At 45.7% G+C, this 17,325-nt stretch overlaps 1 protein-coding gene and 2 non-coding genes across 3 annotated transcripts; all 3 read right to left on the reverse strand.

Moving 5' to 3' along the window:
• Positions 1-4,287: 4,287 nt before the first annotated feature.
• Positions 4,288-4,359, reverse strand: TRNAM-CAU (transfer RNA methionine (anticodon CAU)). Its single transcript has one exon. It is a non-coding gene; the product is annotated as a tRNA-Met (tRNA).
• Positions 4,360-4,714: 355 nt separating this feature from the next.
• On the reverse strand, positions 4,715-4,785 carry TRNAG-GCC (transfer RNA glycine (anticodon GCC)). Its single transcript has one exon. It is a non-coding gene; the product is annotated as a tRNA-Gly (tRNA).
• A 6,654-nt stretch (positions 4,786-11,439) lies between these two features.
• LOC132017702 (olfactory receptor 2B2) lies at positions 11,440-12,381 on the reverse strand. The gene has a single exon (XM_059399669.1). The coding sequence runs from the start codon at positions 12,379-12,381 to the stop codon at positions 11,440-11,442; it is 942 nt and encodes a 313-aa protein (XP_059255652.1).
• Positions 12,382-17,325: the final 4,944 nt, after the last annotated feature.

Consider the following 17,325-nt stretch of genomic DNA (forward strand, 5'->3'; position numbering starts at 1 on the left):
GGCCAAGCACGCCGTGTCCGAGGGCACCAAGGCCGTCACCAAGTACACCAGCTCCAAGTGAGCTTGCCAAGTAAGCGTCCGGTCATTCAACCCCAAAGGCTCTTTTCAGAGCCATCCACCCTCCGAGAAAAGAGCTGGCGCACTTTGCCTGCCGTCTAGCTGTCTTTTTAGAAGTGTCGGGAGCTAGGTTGGGAGGAGACCGGTGGGAAGAAAAGGAAGAAGCTGGGTAAGCACCTAGGCTCTCACTATCTTGCTAATCTATTGTGGGTTCTTTGAAGCCCTTTGCAAGGAGGCAAAAGCCGGAATTTCGCCTTAGGTTACACTATAGTGAAGCTCCTGTCCTAAGGCCTTGCGGGTTGGCGGCCGACTTCGCCCATAAGCTACCGTAATTGGAGAGGAGTTCCCTAATTTCATCGTGTTCCTGAACTCCGCATCCTTATCCCCTCTTTCTTTGCTCTTTCCAACATTGAATTTTCCCTCGGGAGACCCTCACCTGCGGGTTAGGACGCGCTGCCCTCTGCTGCCATCTTGTGGCCGAGAGCGGAGGCAGAGCTCCAAGGCCTTGCTCTTTTCCAGACGCAACTGAAATGCTTTCTTCCTAAATTCAACTTCCCAAGGACAACCGTGAGTCTCGGTAGAATTACTATTTCTGTCACCCTTTAACCACTGGATTTAAGTTTCTCCAACAGTCCAACGTGCACATGACAGAGCGGGAGAACCAGAAAGCGCACGCGGAAGTGCTGAGGACTGACTTGTGGTCAAAGATGAAAAACGAACAAACAACTCAGCAACCTGAAACAAAAACAAAACAAAAGCCCGTTCTCTACTTCTAGTCCTCAAAATAGAAATACTTTAGTATTTCCTGTAAACCTAAACATCTGACAGAACACCCATGATTCTGGTGGGCTGCTCTTTGAAGACATACGTCAGGATTTAGGAATATGGTTACACGTAAGGAAGCTGCACTTTCTTTACAGAACAGGTCAGTATGAACTTGGTGGCCTTGGTTATTTTGTAGGTCCTATGCCCTTTTAAATAATAAAGTCTGGCTCTTGCTCTTTTTGCAGGTAGAATTTTTCTTTCCAAATGTTTCTTAGTCCTCTGACACCTCTGACTAACCAAGTTTAAACATCCTATTAAAATGCTTGCATTCTTTTCGGGTGTTGCCACAACAAAATACCATTTATTTGGGTGGTTTAAACACACTTATTTTCTCAGGGTTCTGGGGCTACAAGTCCAAGATCAAGGTGTGAGCTGGCTTGGCTTCCCTCCTGTGCATGCACCTGAGTCCTCATGTGGCCTTTCTCTATTTGCACACCTCTCAAGTCTCTCCCTTTTCTTGTAAGAACGTAGTCCTGTTGGATTAGGACCCTCCTTGTGACTTCATATAACCCTCACTACCTCTCAAAGCTCGTGTATCCAAATACAGCTGCACTGGGGTTATGGCTCAAATATGTGAATTTTGAGAGAACACCCTTCATAAAGCACGTAAAGCCATTTTCCATGCTTTGCTCTCATCTTCTATTCTGTCCTTCATAAAATATCTACACTTAGCTTAAGTTACAGCTAAAGAGACGGCTGTGCTGTCCTCCAAACCAGAGGTTTATTTTAAAGATTTTATTTGACAGAGAGACAGCAAGAGATGGAACACAAGCATGGGGAGTGGGAGAGGGAGAAGCAAGCTTAAGCTCCAGTTGGAGGTCTCTAGGCATTAAGGGAGATTTCTGTGTCCATGACAAGCTGTCCCATGTCCTTCCCCTGCCACCAAAGCACAGGGCCCATGCCTAGACCTCTCCACCTTCTCAAATCCTACCCTGGAAAGAATCTGTTCACTTGACAGCTCTGGGTAGAGACCAGTCATGTACCCATTAGGTATCCACCAGCTACTTTGTGCCATTTAAGTAAATGGATAAGAAGTGAGCTAAAAGAAAAATTTTAAAATTCTTTAAGCTATTACAGTAATGAAAAATAAGTGGTGAAAGGCACTGGGAGTATTGTGGATTTAATAGTTACCTGGATAAGTAAGCCCGTTCCTCTAAATCATGTGATGTTTGTCCTACTGTGCAGTATTCTCCTCTACCTACTTTTTTTGGTCCAGACTCAACATTTTCTCCATTTTCTTTTGGTGACTGTCCCCGTCTCTCCTGTCTCATCATGAAGGAAAGGATAGAGACTGTAGAGGCCACAAGAATCAAGAATCTTCCCTTCCTACTATGACTCCCTTCTGCAAATGGCCCATCCTTGCTTCCGGAACCCCCCCCCCCCATGTCTTTCTCTTTTAGCCCTTTATGTTCTACTGTCTATTTAAATGAGACATAGACTGTCACATTATGTCTAAATCAACTATCCAGTAAAGCACTGATTTTATGTTATTTTTTTTACTTTACTTTCACGCACATGAAGGAAGTAAGAACCAAATTGTCTTCTGATTGAACAAAGAAATATCACGAAGGTAAAGGTCTTGAAGGAAAAAAAGGGGGTTCCAGTCAGTATCTTATGACCAGGGCAACACATTTTTAAAGAGAAAGACACCAGAAACCAATATTGAACTGTATGTTCCCTAGGCCAAATTTAAATTTAAATAAATAAATAAATAGAAAAGACAACCATCTGCAGACTTAGAATTTAAATGTGACTTTCAGAGGTCATAGTCACAATCTGAAGTCATTCGACATCTTTGCAAATCCTTCATCAGAAAGATCAGTGGCAAGGTCCGCTTGATGAAGCCCTACAAGCTTTCTCTCTCTGCGGCTGCTGAGAAGGGATTTCTCTCTCCTGCACTAGAAAAGGTGTTTAGAAGGCTAAGTGCTGGCATTCCACGACCTGGTACCTACCGATAAAAGCAGGCCTGAGAATGAAACATTGACATGGAGCAGTAAAAAGGGAAGAGGGGATTATTAAGAGGTGTGAGCTGTCGGAACAGATCACCCGCAAATTGCAAGTGGACGAAGGGGATAGGAGTGCAGCCTCTCACTGGTGCCTGTGGGGCCACGAGGTAGCCTCCAGGTTTTGGGATCTGTGGAGGGGCACGTCTTTGATCGCCTTTAAATCATTTTTAGGCTATTTTATGAGCTGACAGAGATAGAATGTAAGTTGTAGATAATAATAAGGTACCAATGATTCCAGGTGAGGAATGTGGAAAGGAAGGTGGGGAAAAGTGAGCTGGTCTCAGTCTTGTCTTCCTCCGAAGCTCATCAAATGGCCACTCACGCAAGGAGCTTCCGGGCCTCTCTCTGAAATTCTGTGGTTTGGAAATCTCAGTAGCCAGCATCCATACAGGACTTTGATCCAAAGTCACCAGGTGAGGACCCCAAGTGAGGATGAAGACTGGGGAATCAGGAGGCTCCAGTTCTACCCACCACTCATCCTAGCTGCAAATGCCGCTCCTTGCAAATAAAAATTATTAACAACATAAAGGGGAGAGATGCACATCAAATTCATGTAGAGTTGCCCTGAGAAAGAAAACTAGGATTGGAGCTGATGTTTAAAAGAGTACTTCAGTTTCTGTGTGCTTTTCTTTTTCTTTAAAAATTAGGTTTCTAGTGACTAAATCATTATGTTAAATAATAGATCAATTTTGTGTAGTCATTTTTGTATTATTCCAATAATTTTTTAAAATGTAAAAGAAGATGGAGTAAACTGTCCAATACTGGTGTTTGCTGCATTAGAAATTGCAGTTTTTGACATATTTACCAAATCACCAGCACCTAAGATGGGCCAGGTAGTGTTCTAGATATCACAGTGCCCCCAGTGGCAAAACAGACCAAAACAAACAAACAACAAAAACAAACAATAAACCAACCAAACAACAAAAACCTCTTCTCTTGTGAATTTAAGCTCACGGGGGTGGGGAATATATAGTATAAAAGATACTGTCTACCAGGTAGTGGTAAGTGCTGAGGAGGAAAACAGAGCCTGGATGCGGAGGTGACGGACACTGTTAGGAAAGTTGCTATTTTAAATTTTAAATTTTCCAAACTGGGTGAATCCCTGGGGTATTTGGTTCTTTTGATCTCTAAACTTACAGTCTTGTTTACAACCCGGCAGCCAAGCTGATGGGTTAAAATCAATTCTCTGCTCCCGACAGAGGGCACCTGACATTGCTTGTTAGAGACTTCTGATTAGTGGGTTATTTTCGTCCAAAAGTTACTAAAGCTTCAGTTAGAGACCGACGGAAGATAGGATTTTAAAGCTGTGTTGTAAATGTATCCAATGTGGCGGGAGGGGGGGAGGGCGGAGGGCGAGCCGGGTGGGGGCTAAAAAAGAAAGTGAAAAAGGTTAGCCACTTAGCAGAGGATGGTTTCGATCCATCGACCTCTGGGTTATGGGCCCAGCACGCTTCCGCTGCGCCACTCTGCTAGGCACACACAAGCTCCCCTCGGTAATCCTTTTACAGTTTCCTCCAAAGGCTGCGACCTTTATCCAAAGAAATATATATATATTTTTTTTCTCCAAAGTCTACATACCAGTGTTACCCAGGCTTCCAACAAAAGAGGAGTCCAGAGCACACAGACTCCACGTATTCTGAAAGCGGAAAATCTGATGTTCCAGTCGGGGAAACAGCGGTCGCCAGCCTGCTACACAGACCGCAGCAGAAGGGACTCTGCGTCTCGTCTCCCATGGATGAGCTGCCTCAGAAACCGAAAGTGGAAGGAATCCTACTACTACACGGGGGTCGTTTCAAAATGATGAAAGGATTGGAAGGAAAAAGCCTTGCATTGGCCGGGAATCGAACCCGGGCCTCCCGCGTGGCAGGCGAGAATTCTACCACTGAACCACCAATGCCTGGTACCTAAGGGTTTACGCTGGAGCTAGAAAACGTCGAGCCCGCTGATTTTCTCGCTACTGCTCACACACTTTACCTTTCTTTCTTTATCTCGTTGTCTGCTCTTACCGGCTAGAACCTTGTAATGCCCCTTCTTCCCCACTTTTCAGGAAAACCTCACTTTCGTGACCAATCCCACGACCCGGAGGCCGGCCGAGAGGGGGTGACGCGCCCAGCACCCGCCCTCTGCTGGCCGCCTCGGAGAAAAGCAAGGCAGGCGGCGAGGAAGGCCTCGGTTGCCATGGTTATCCAGGGGGCACCGGAAACTCCTCGCAGTCAGAGCGAGCGCAGACAGGTCTCAAAGAAGGGTAATTTCAAAACAAACAAACCAAGGTACAGTTATAACTAACTCTCCTACGAATATAAAAATGAAGTATTTTTTTAGCCCCTTAATGAATGAAGTAAGTGATCAGCTCTTACTACCAGGTCAGAGGAGAATTCAGAGGGATGCCATGGATAGATCAGGGATGTTGACGTGAACGCGTGCACGGAGCACAACTGGCTTTTCCGCGATGGGAACGGGCGGGGGGGAGCGTCCATGTCCCATCAGGAGACACAAATAATTTGCATGTCTAGTGACACGGACTGTTCTCTACTGCTGTCGGCTGCCTACAATTTACAGCTGCAAAGTATCTCCCACGGGGCCAGGATCAGACGGAACGGAAAGGTGTGCTGCAATTTTCCTGTGAAGCACAGATTTTCCTAGTCTGTTTCTTTTTCAGGGCAGTAGGCAAAGTCTGAGGACAAACATAAGGGCCAAACTCAGAAGTTAAACAACCTTTAAAATCTCACCACTGCCGGGGGGCCGTGACCCGGGCTGAAGGAGTCGCTCAACCGACCGAGTATGACCGAGTTTCTGAAGGACCATGCTGCTCATTCATTCATTCCCACCCCTACCCTCCAGGACCCACAGCCTCCCCTGTAGTAGTTGGTGCTTAGGGGCTCAGCTTAGCCTGAGGGCTTGGGGGCAAAGAGATCAAGTGTAACTGAAGTGTAACTGGGCACAGATAACCCCGAGTTCCTTAACATCATGCACAACACTTGAGCTGCCTGTCTCTCTCTCTCTCTCACACACACACACACACACACACACACACCATCTGTTCCTACTCCAGCTGCATTCACCATGCTCCAACCGTGAAGAGTCACGCAATTCCTCTGAAGCCCCCGAGGGCAAGCCCAGACCAAGTGTTTAGTGTCTCTCCCTTGCGGCGCCCAAGCCAGCCTCTCGTCTCCTCAGTCTCTCTTCTCCTCAGGAGTGTCTTTCACTCAGAAGCTCTAGGTCGTCTTACCAGAGGCCTTTCCCGAACACTCGACGCAGCGACACCCTCCCTCAAAAGGACACACACATTCGACCCCGTTCTTGCTTGTGCGTTTCTTCACACACATTCAGTTCCGTGTGACGCGGCGATCGTGCCCCTTGTTTCGTCCATCCACGCCCCGGCTCGGTGGCCCCCGCAGAGGTCCGGCGCGCTTAGCTCACCGCCCGGCTCCGGTCACCGCGCCAGCTCCTCGACGCCCGCAGGCACCCGCCGGCCGGGAAGCGAGCCTGCAGCCCTCAGCGCGGCGTCCCTGGCACCCACAGGGCGTCACTCCGCTCGTGCCTCTTCACACCGACCACAGGTCCCGGCCCAGCGCCTCCCGGGTAGTGTCAGCCCGCGGTGGGCACCCCCGGGCGGGCTCGTCAGACAGGCCGGGCGCGAAGGCCAGAGCGGCGGACCGGGCGGACGACGAATGAGGCCCAAGAACTAACCTTTCCCGCAGCGGTTCCCGGGGCAGCGAACTCCCGACACCCCCCCCCCCCCCCCCGGCTCTGCCCCCTCCCGCGTGCGGCGTCGGCGTCAGGCGACTCGCGCAGGCGCCGTCCAGCTCCGCCGCGCGGCCTTAGGTCCAGGTGGGCCCGGACTCCCGCGGACGTGGCCCCTCGGAAGCGAGAACTTGCCGTGAGACACGGAAGGGCCGCGCCCCTCCCTGGCCTGGTGAGCGAACAGGAACAGGAGAAAAACGAGCCACGCGGGGGCCCCGTCGAAGCAGGAGACACCACCGAGCGGCCGGAGCAGGCGACTGTGTATCTTCCGGACAGAGAACAGCGCGTTTGCGAAGCGGCGACCTGACAGACGGCAAACACGCTACACTGGGCCGGGTCTGATTTTCTCTCTACCCAGATTGATAGAGACTCTGTTGGGGAGAAAATACCCCCCCCCCCATTATACAATAATACAAGAAACGAACAAGAATAAACAAGCAGGTTTAATAAAAGAACTCTCTCATGTCTCCACAGGAGACAGCCGTACGGGCAACGCGCCCCACGATGGCCCAAGCCACTTCAGCTAAAGACGTTGGGGCGAGTGTGGGACAGAGGCGGTTCCGGAAGTGACCAGGCCAAGCACCGGAAGGGCTGCCACAGACTCGAGTCTGGGCGCCGCCGCGCCCCACCCCCACCCCCCCACATCCCCCTCCCACACAATTTCTAGTGAGTTAAGAGTCGTCATTCTCCTCCTGGTATGGTGGACAGGGAGTCAGCCTTACGAATGGGCACTTCTCGATGTGAATTGTCCTTACAAGAGGGCACCTTCTCCGTTTTTAGAGCTTCTGCTTTTTCTAACCCCCACCCCCCAATATCCGTTTACTTTGGTGTGGATTATTCTGCTGTCCCTCAATTCTGGTTTTCTTTTTTTAACAGTCCTAGATTCCCTCTTTCTGGTGGTAAGGAGTCTTCTCCCCTGCTGGTAGGGGGAGGGTACGTTTCACATTCGAGACTTCCCCTTCTCGCACTGGCTGTTTCTCAAGTACCTTTAACTAAAAACAAAAGAAAACAAAGCCAGTGTGTCACAGTGGAGTATTTTGGGGTGGCACGTTCTCTGTTCCCCTTCCCATCACCCCCACAGCCTTGAGGAAAGGGTATCTGTAAGCCGGAATTAGTTTTGATCCTCTCTTTCTCTTACAGGCCTTGTCTAATCAGTAAACAGTACCAGCTCTCTCCTCCAAATTTACTGCTGAAAAGAAAACTACGGGACCCAAAAGTGTCCCTTGGGCTTCCTGCCTGGCTTCCTGCCTGACCCGACTGCAGTTTTGACTTCCCCCAGAGATGCAGCCTTACCCAGTCAGCAGGAACTCTCTCTTTGGCACCACCTTGTCAGTCCGCCACCTGGGCCTCTGCATCCTGTACTGCAAAGCAAAAGAAGGCAATTTGCAGGATAAAACCCTCAGTTTTTCTCCCTAAGGGAAGTGACCTTCCCTGGGACAATCTTTTCTTTTCTTTTGCTAATAACTTACTTATCCCACCCTCCCTCCTGCAAAAGCCTCCCATTTTGTACACCTCACACCATCCCCCAGCTCCCCTATGCTTGCTGGGTAAGACACCACCCAAGGCATGAATTATTTAATAAAGCCAATTGGATTGTTTAAAAAGCAACCACCACAGCAGGCCCCAACTGGCATCACTGAAGGTAAGCCCCCAAATCAGGAAACCAAGACTTAATCCCTAATCTAACTGTGGTTTCACCCTCCATGAATGCTACCTTTGACCAGTCCACAGGGGATTACCTGGTCAATACTAAGGCATTTACTATAGACCCGTTCAGCAACCCTTTGAAGGGCGGCCTTGCCTAAACAATGCATACCCTGATAATAAATTCCTCCCTTCTTTTTTTTTTAAATTTATTTTTTTTTAAATAAACATATAATGTATTTTTATCCCCAGGGGTACAGGTCTGTGAATGGACAGGTTTACACATTTCTCAGCACTCAATCATAGCACATACCCTCCCCAATGTCCATATCCCCACCACCCTCTCCCGTCCCCCGTCCCCCCAGCAACCCTCAGTCTGTTATTTGAGATTGAGTCTTTTATGGTTTGTCTCCCTCCCAATCCCACCTTCTTTCATTTTTTCTTTTCCTACCCCCCAATCTCCCCACATTACATCTCCACTTCCTAATATCAGGGAGATCATGTGATAGTTGTCTTTCTCCAATTGACTTATTTCGCTAAACATAATACCCTCTAGTTCCATCCATGTCGTCGCAAATGGCAAGATTTCATTTCTTTTGATGGCTGCATAGTATTCCATTGTGTATATATACCACATCTTCTTTATCCATTCATCTGTTGATGGACATCTAGGTTCTTTCCATAGTTTGGCTATTGTGGACATTGCTGCTATAAACATTCAGGCGCACGTGCCCCTTCGGATCACTACGTTTGTATCTTTAGGATATATACCCGGTAGTGCAATCGCTGGGTCATAGGGTAACTCTATTTTCAGTTTTTGTTTTTTTTTAAGATTTTGTTTATTTATTTGACAGAGAGAAATCACAAGTAGATGGAGAGGCAGGCAGAGAGAGAGAGAGGGAAGCAGGCTCCCTGCTGAGCAAAGAGCCCAATGCGGGACTCGATTCCAGGACCCTGAGATCATGACCTGAGCCGAAGGCAGCGGCTCAACCCACTGAGCCACCCAGGCGCCCTATTTTCAGTTTTTTGAGGAAGCTTCATGCTGTTTTCCAGAGTGGTTGCACCAGCTTGCATTCCCATCAACAGTGTATGAGGGTTCCCCTCTCTCCGCATCCTCACCAGCATCTGTCATTTCTTGACTTGTTAATTTTAGCCATTCTGACTGGTGTGAGGTGGTATCTCATTGTAGTTTTGATTTGTATTTCCCTGATGCCGAGTGATGTGGAGCATTTTTGGCCATCTGGATGTCTTCTTTGCAGAAATGTCTGTTCTTGTCCTCTGCCCATTTCCTGATTGGATTACTCAGCATCCTCCCTTCTTTGTTTAATGCCCTCTCTCTGTGTTTAAAAACCTTTAATTTTCTTTTATTTTTTAAAAATTTAGTTATACAATGCAATATTGATGTCTTTTTGGAATATAGGTGAGGTTTAGCAGGATGAGATCCAGAGCCAACAAGCAAGAAGGAATTGTTGAGGAGTGTTTGGTGCAAAATGGTGGTTTATTAAAACGCAGGGACAGGACCCGTGGGCAGAAAGAGCTGCTGCTTCCGGGTTGTGAGGGGTGGTGATTATATACTAGGGGGTTGGCGAGGTGAGGACAAAGGGGGTGTCCAGAAGGACTGTTGTATGCTAATGAAGACTCTCAGGAAATCGGAGGCCTGGTTATCGTCAAGCCAAGGCCTTTTTCCCCTCTAATGAGGCACTAACAGGAAAACAGTTGGGAGCTTCCTGGAGGAACGTTACATTCCTCCTATCCCACGCCCTTGTCAATGGGCTGCAGGTTTAAAAGAAATTATTTTTATTTCCCTCTGTCTCAGCCTCCCTCAGTTGTATGGAGGGGAGGGTGATGTTAGGGCTTCAGGAATGGAGTTCTGGGTCTCTGGAAATTAGGGTATTGGTAAGAAAGCCTCTTCTTCACAAATCACTAGGACATTTGTAAACTAAGGGAGACTCTGGTCTTGCAAGACTGTGATCTCTACAAGTTAACTGTTTTTCCTTTAGGGCAGCCTGAGGACTGTCACACCTAATGAAGCCAATAAAGGCAATAATCACATGGTTAATTGAGAGTATGTTCCCGGATGAGATGCTATGGGACTCCCATTTCTAGTAGCCTGTAGTACAGAATATAAAATGAATTCCTCTGTGTTAATTAATGTTCATTGTCATCCATTTACTTATGGCTTCTATCTTTTAACTTTATTTCTGACTTCCATAGAATTGTCAATTTCTCCCATTTGGTGTCACTTCTAATCTAGTATGCCTGTCATCTCTGAGTTCATACATGTTGTTGGTAAGTGCATGTTCTAGGAGGACAAATGAGTATAATTCCTGGGACAACAGTGCCTTCCTTCTGGAGTGGTAGGGTTTAGGAATCACCTTTTGAGGGAGGATTTACAAGCAGGCAGTGTAGAGGCCACTTTTAGACAAGAGGCTAGAGCAATGGCAATTTAAGCAAGGCACAAGGGCCCAGGGACTGCAGGGCTGAATGCAGATAGGCTCATTCAGCAGCCCACCTTGCAATAGCCGTAAACCCTAACTAACCAATGTGCTACTTACAGCGAAGCACAGTTAACAAAAAGGGGAATGTTCCATACATCCCATGCCTCCGTCACTCTGCCCTGTAACTACCTGGCGGCAGATGGGCTCTCCTTTGCTGTCCCACCCAGGGCTCTTTCCCAGTGTATGCAGTACATTTCTATCTCTTGTTCTGCCCAGGGTGCATTCTTCACGGCCCATGCTACCTGCCCCCCATCCAATAGGGTCGCCCCACAGATAGGAGCAAATAGAGTGCTTTGCTGTCTTAGTCATTACTGCACCATATTATACAAAACTATGAGAAGTGGGCAAATTCTACTCAGAAATCGAGATATTTAACATTCCCTAAGAATATCAGTCTAGTACCTCTATAAAATTGGACTAAGTTAGTTTAGTGTTGGTGGTTCTAAATGAAGCCAGAATGAATTCTAGTTATATATGTTATGCCTGAGTTTTCGTGTCTGAGAGACCACCAAGGAGCCGACACCGATGCAATCACATGAGGGTTTATTTGACAAGCTTAAGCTTGGGCCCAAGTATACTCGACGCAGCAGAGTAGGGACTTGGACCCCGAACTAGGTTACAGTCCTAGATAGATAAATGATAGAAGACCTATCATTTAGGCATTCCTATTTCTTGATTAAGAAGACCCTCACAATCAACCTTTTAAATGCTCCCTTTACATCTTTATTCCTAAGGGTGTATATAAGGGGATTCAGCATGGGTGCGATGATCCCATAGAAGAGGGACACCATCTTCCCCCGGTCCTTGGAGCTGGGGGATGGCGGTTGTAGGTACATGGAGATCGCAGTGCCGTAAAACAGTGACACCACAATCAGATGGGAGCCACACGTGCCAAAGACCTTTCTCCGGCCTTCGGCCGACTGGATCCTCAACACTGCTTGGACAATGAAAGCATATGATATAAGGATGAGTATCACGGGTATTAAGAGAAATAGCACACTGATAAAGAACAGTTCCGCCTCGTTGGCTGTAGTGTCTGCACAGGACAACTTGAGCAGGGCAGGGACCTCACAGAAGAAGTGATCCACTTCTCGACGGCCACAAAGCGGCATGTGAAGGGTCCAGGTGGACTGCAGCACTGAGTTGCCGAAGCCACTGAACCAGGATGCTGCTGCCAGCTGGAGGCACAGCCTCTGGTGCATGATAACTGAGTAATGCAGAGGCCGGCAAATAGCTACAAACCTATCGAAAGACATGACGGCCAAGAGAAGACATTCGGTGGAACCCAAGGCCAGGAAAATGAAGAGCTGGGCCACACAGCCACCATAACTGATCACCTTCCTGGTGCTGCGTATGTTTACCAGCATCTGTGGAACTGTACTTGTGGTGTAGCAAAGGTCCAGGAGTGACAGATTGGTAAGAAAAAAGTACATGGGGGTATGGAGTTTGGGGTCCAGATGAGACACAAGAATTATTGCCAAATTGCCAAAGATAGTCAAGATGTAGGAAATTAGGAAGACCACAAAGAGCGGGAGCTCCAGCCATGGTCGATCTGAGAAACCCAGGAGGAGGAACTCCCGTGGGACGCTCTCATTCACCTGCCTCATGATCAGTGGTTCAGCTCTTTGTTCCCTGAAGTATAAAAGGTCAGTAAGGTAACAAATGCATATTTATTTACTGCCAGTTGGTTATAATCACTTTGCTAATAATTTATATAAATTACAGACTGATAGTAGGAATAATGTGAAAAGTGTACTGATAAAAATATATCTTTCCAATTTCCATTTCAAAAGTGTTTCTGTGTTTGTAAGTGTCTTTGCAAAATGAATTACAAAATTTTAAAAGCATGTCATCAGTTTCCATGTTCACGGGAGGTATCCTTTGACCTTTTGTTATTTTGCAAGTTGGTTGTTCTCACTTCTACCTTGATACCTAGTCTAAGGTAGAAGTTGACATAGCTCTGGGGCACCTGGGTGGCTCAGTTTGTTAAGCATCGGACTCTTCATTTTGGCTCAGGTCATGATCTCAGGGTCATGTGATGAAGCCCAATGTCAGGCTCTGTGCCCAGAGTCAGCTTGAGATTCTCTCTCTTCCTCTCCTTCTGCCCCTCCCCCAACTCTAAATAAATAAATAAATAAAATCTTTAAAAAAATAAAAAGTTGGCACAGTTCCTGCCATTGAAATTTATTCTAATGTCTCCTTAATGCCAGTGAGATTCCCTGTTTGTGCAAATTAGTTAAAATTGTTTAAATCTCACTCCTCCCACTCGGAAAAAAATATAGACAGTATCTAGCAAGTTATCAGACACAATTTAAGGAGACATGTCCTTTTACTTTTTAGAAGTTCAGAATTCGTACAGGATTTTTTAATAATAAGGAACGTGAAGTCTGACAGGCCTGGGATCACACCTTGCCCAATTTAGTCACATTGCCCTTGTTTCTTATCCTTTGATCTTTAGGCTTTTCACTCATAGGGTGAAAATAATGACATTTTTCTAAGTTGTCTTGACGTCAGGCATAGAAACACCCTTCAATCTGGACGCTGACCCCCAGAAACAGAGCAATGTGGATGAAAGAAATTTTAGTGATTCGGGGCCTCTGAGGTGCTCAAAGAGGAATTACGTTTTTTAGATCTCCAGATTTCTTAAGGTTGTCTATTGAAAGCTTCCCATTTCCTCCTTAACCCCCAAACCATCAACCTGACTAACAAGGCTCACATAACCACCTGCTGTGAAGTCCACACGTGGTTTTTAGCGTAGATTGCCTGGCAAGGTGCATGGCCTGGAGAAACACAGACATATTTGGGAAAGGATGGGAGGGATGTGGAAGCTCTGAGATGCTTTGGGCAGAAGCTACTCAGGGCCCTGCATTCCCCATGTGAATATGTCCATTCTACCTGCTAAAAATGACTCATGCCAAAGAGATCTTAACAGGACACTCGAAATTATTTCATTATTTTTATCAATATCGGAATGTAAGTTTTTCATTATTATTCTTGTTCATTAAACTGTTAACAATGTGTATTTTAACTTTTTTTTATGTATTCTAGGGACTATTAGTCCCCCCTCAATATCCCCTCTCTTGGTCTCAGCTGATACACACTCTGGTTCGTGCATGATGTCACATGTGACATCCTCCCAGGCTTTGTGTGGCCAGGGAGGGCACAAGGACATGGAAAGTACTACTGCAGCGGGGAGCACTGGTGTAGAATCGGGAATGACAGCGCTGGGCCAGAAAGCAATCAGGGGAAGAAGTTAGATAGATTCCAGAGCACCAAACTCTTAGACACTTGTTCACTCATTTTTTTGGGGGGGGGCACATTCACTCATCTTCCACACACATAGTAACCCTCAAAGGCTTTATCCACCCTTAAAAGCGTATCTTTAGATTAAATAGTTGTGATATCATTTTGTGTCTTAGATGGGTCCCCCCCCCCCCAGGAAAAACACAGTTATTAGATAATATTGCAAGAATGAACACACACACACACAAAAATACTTTGAAACAATCTCAACCATTTCTATATTCCAGGAAACCTAATTCCTCTCATACCAAATTCCTTTTATTATTGTATTTGTTTCCAAAATAAGGCCACATCATTGATCCAATTCCTCTCCTTTTGTTATTGTTGTTGTTAATGTGCTCCGCTCCCAGCGTGGGGCTTGAGCGCAAAACCTCATGCCTGAGAGTGGCTTGCTTTGCTGAGGCAACCAGCCACCCCTGACTCGAGTTTTTTCTATCACTGTTAGATTCTGCCTCCTTCATGAGCCTTTCCCATTTACTGAGCTCCTTCCTTTGACCTTCCAGTGGAATTTTGTGTGTAGCCTGACTGTAACACTTCCCTCTTTCCGGTTTCTTCTTACTTCACATAGCTTGTGCACATCACGTCCTCACATACATTGTACGTGTCACTAGAAGGTCGAGCCTGGAAGCTCCTGCAAGACAAGCTCGACCTTCGCTCCATCTTAGTGCCCTAGTAGCAACTCACAGCACACTCTAGCCACTGACACAGATGGACACATCAGTCTTCAACCACTTAGGAAGTGCCTCCCCTGCGGACAGAAGTGTGCTAGACCCTGAAGATACAGAGAGACGTCAGAGTTGGCTCTTAGTGTCCAGGAAATGATGGTATTTAGGGGATCTGTGTATGTACGTAAAAATATAGCAACAGGTGTTCATGACTTTATAATTTCCAACACTTAGACTCATCTTTATGCCTAGGAGGTTTTTTGTTTGTTTGTTTTGGGTTTTGTTTGTTTGTTTTTGTTTTTAAATAAGTTTCCCTTGTCATGGTATAATTTTTAAAATATTCTTTACGGAAATCATTTTATTTTGGCATGAGTTCAAATCAAAGGACAACCTCATCAATGCCAAATGGGTTCCAAGGCTTTGTGAACTCAGCATGACCCTTCTTTTGGGATTCTGCCCCTCAGTGTCCACAGTTGGTTCCTCCTCAAAAAGGAAGCTGTTGTGTGTGCGGTCACCAAAACCAGAGGCAGGCCCACAGAGGGTATCAGGATAAATTACGTATCAGTTTATTTTTCCTTCGATTTTCAGATTTTTATTTTTACCTTATTACTTTATTTTGATTTTTATTATTTCTTTCCGCTTTGATTCATATGGGACCCAGTGAAGTGCACGGAGTCAGTGGGCTGTCTTCCAGCTCTGCTCTAAAATCCCTATCCCATGGGGTGCCTGGGTGGCTCAGTGGTTAGGCATCTGCCTTAGGCTCAGGTCATGATTCCAGGGTCCTGGGATCAAGCCGGGCTTCTTGCTGAGTGGGAAGCCTGCATTTCCCTCTCCCACTCCCTCTGCCTGTGTTCCCTCTCTCGCTGTGTCTCTCTCTGTCAAATAAATTAATAAAATCTTTTAAAAAAGAAAAAAAGAAAAAAATTTGCATCCTGTGCTGTGAGAGTAGTAGCAGTATATTTGGAGAAGGAAAATCTGTACAGTTTGATTAGCTAATAGCTAATTGGGGGCTGTCAGACAAAACTTAAATGTAGCCTATGTGATTTCCATGTTGTCTACCATCCTTCTTTCCTGGCTCGGTTCTACACCATTAAGTCTTTTTATTTTTTTATTTTTAATTTTTGTAAAGATTTTTTATCTATTTATTTGGCAGAGGATGCTAAAGCCTCAAGAACACAAAAGAGGTATGAGCTTAGTAACTATGGTGGAAAGTTTAAAAAACAGCATGGGGGTGGTGGGGAGCAGAGCTTCAGAACTTGCCCATCCCCCCTCCAGCAGAGCTGGCCCAGAGCACATATCTATTGCCATTAAAAAGTCCTATAGTTGGTACCTCTTTTTCCCTCTTTGTCATTATGTAACAGACTTTCAGGTGTCTTTAGAATTTTCAGAGAACTGTGTTCTAGATGGTGGTGTTCTATCTTGTTTTGCTGAAAAGCTGCCATTATCAAGGCTTAAACCTCTTGCAATTGATGGCATTTTAAAATTACAAAAAGATTATAAGCATACATGTGATTTTCGGTTTTCTTGCCTAAAAGCTTTTGACTTCGAGGCATCCTCTTTGCTTATTCTCTACGGTTCTGTTTCTGATACTGTTACACACGTGGGAACATTCTACTACGCATCTAAAGGAACAGAAAACAATGAGCAACTCCAGTTTACCTGTGAGAGATTTTTCTTTAAAAACGTGCCTGAATGATCTTATAAGGAGACAAAGATAGTTCTTTCCTAACAATGGACTATTTCATAAGGTGAGGACCTTTTGAGTAAAATAAAGCAATTTCAGTTTACGTTTCCTTTTTAAATGTGTCAAACTACATAGAATCGAATTTTATACAAGTGCATTGCTCTGTCAGGAGTGTTTCCTGATGAATGTAGCCAGGGATACAGACACACAGAGTGAAAACCCGAGAGCAGGACACAGGACACAGGGTTGGCTCACTGCTTATCCTTCAATGGAATGTTTTTAAATATGAAAGTGATTTCTAAATGCCCAGTTTATATCCCCCATAAAAATGTCATTATTCCATTAACGTTTCTATTACCTGGTTTTAGTTTTAGCAGGAAAGACTCAAGTCAGTTCTTACGGTACTAAAGGGTAGATTCCTTTAGGGAAGAATTATTTAAAAATACCTATAACTATAATATATTTCAGATTGCATCAGCAAATTTATTTGCTAGAAAATTGGATTATGATCTGAGGGAGACGTGTGTGTGTGTGTGTGTGTGTGTGTGTGTGACAGAAGGAGACCCAGTGGGTGAGCTCTGGGTTATTAGTGCATCCCACATCAATGGAAGCTGTAAGGAGCAAAATATACAATACATTCCAAGCTGAACCTCATGAATTGAATTTAAATTTTGCAGTGGGGGACAATTTGGGGGACAAATTTGAAATCAGTCTAGGGAGTTTTTCAACAACAAGAAAGGCAACTGGTTTAAATATCTCAAAATAGCACAACTGGCAGCAAGTATATAATGTTGGAAGTAATTGGGTAATTAACTAAACACAAAAGTTGAGCAGTGCCTGAAACTTGCCTTTCAAAAAATGAAAGAATGGGTTGAAGTGCATCTCATCTTTGTGGCTTT

This window comes from Mustela nigripes, chromosome 5, assembly GCF_022355385.1.
Source record: "Mustela nigripes isolate SB6536 chromosome 5, MUSNIG.SB6536, whole genome shotgun sequence".
Classification (NCBI taxonomy): Eukaryota; Metazoa; Chordata; class Mammalia; order Carnivora; family Mustelidae; genus Mustela; species Mustela nigripes.

Bases quoted from the DNA above. Each gene is read 5' to 3' on its own strand.
- LOC132017702 (XM_059399669.1), bottom strand. From the start codon at position 12,381: ATGAGGCAGGTGAATGAGAGCGTCCCACGGGAGTTCCTCCTCCTGGGT.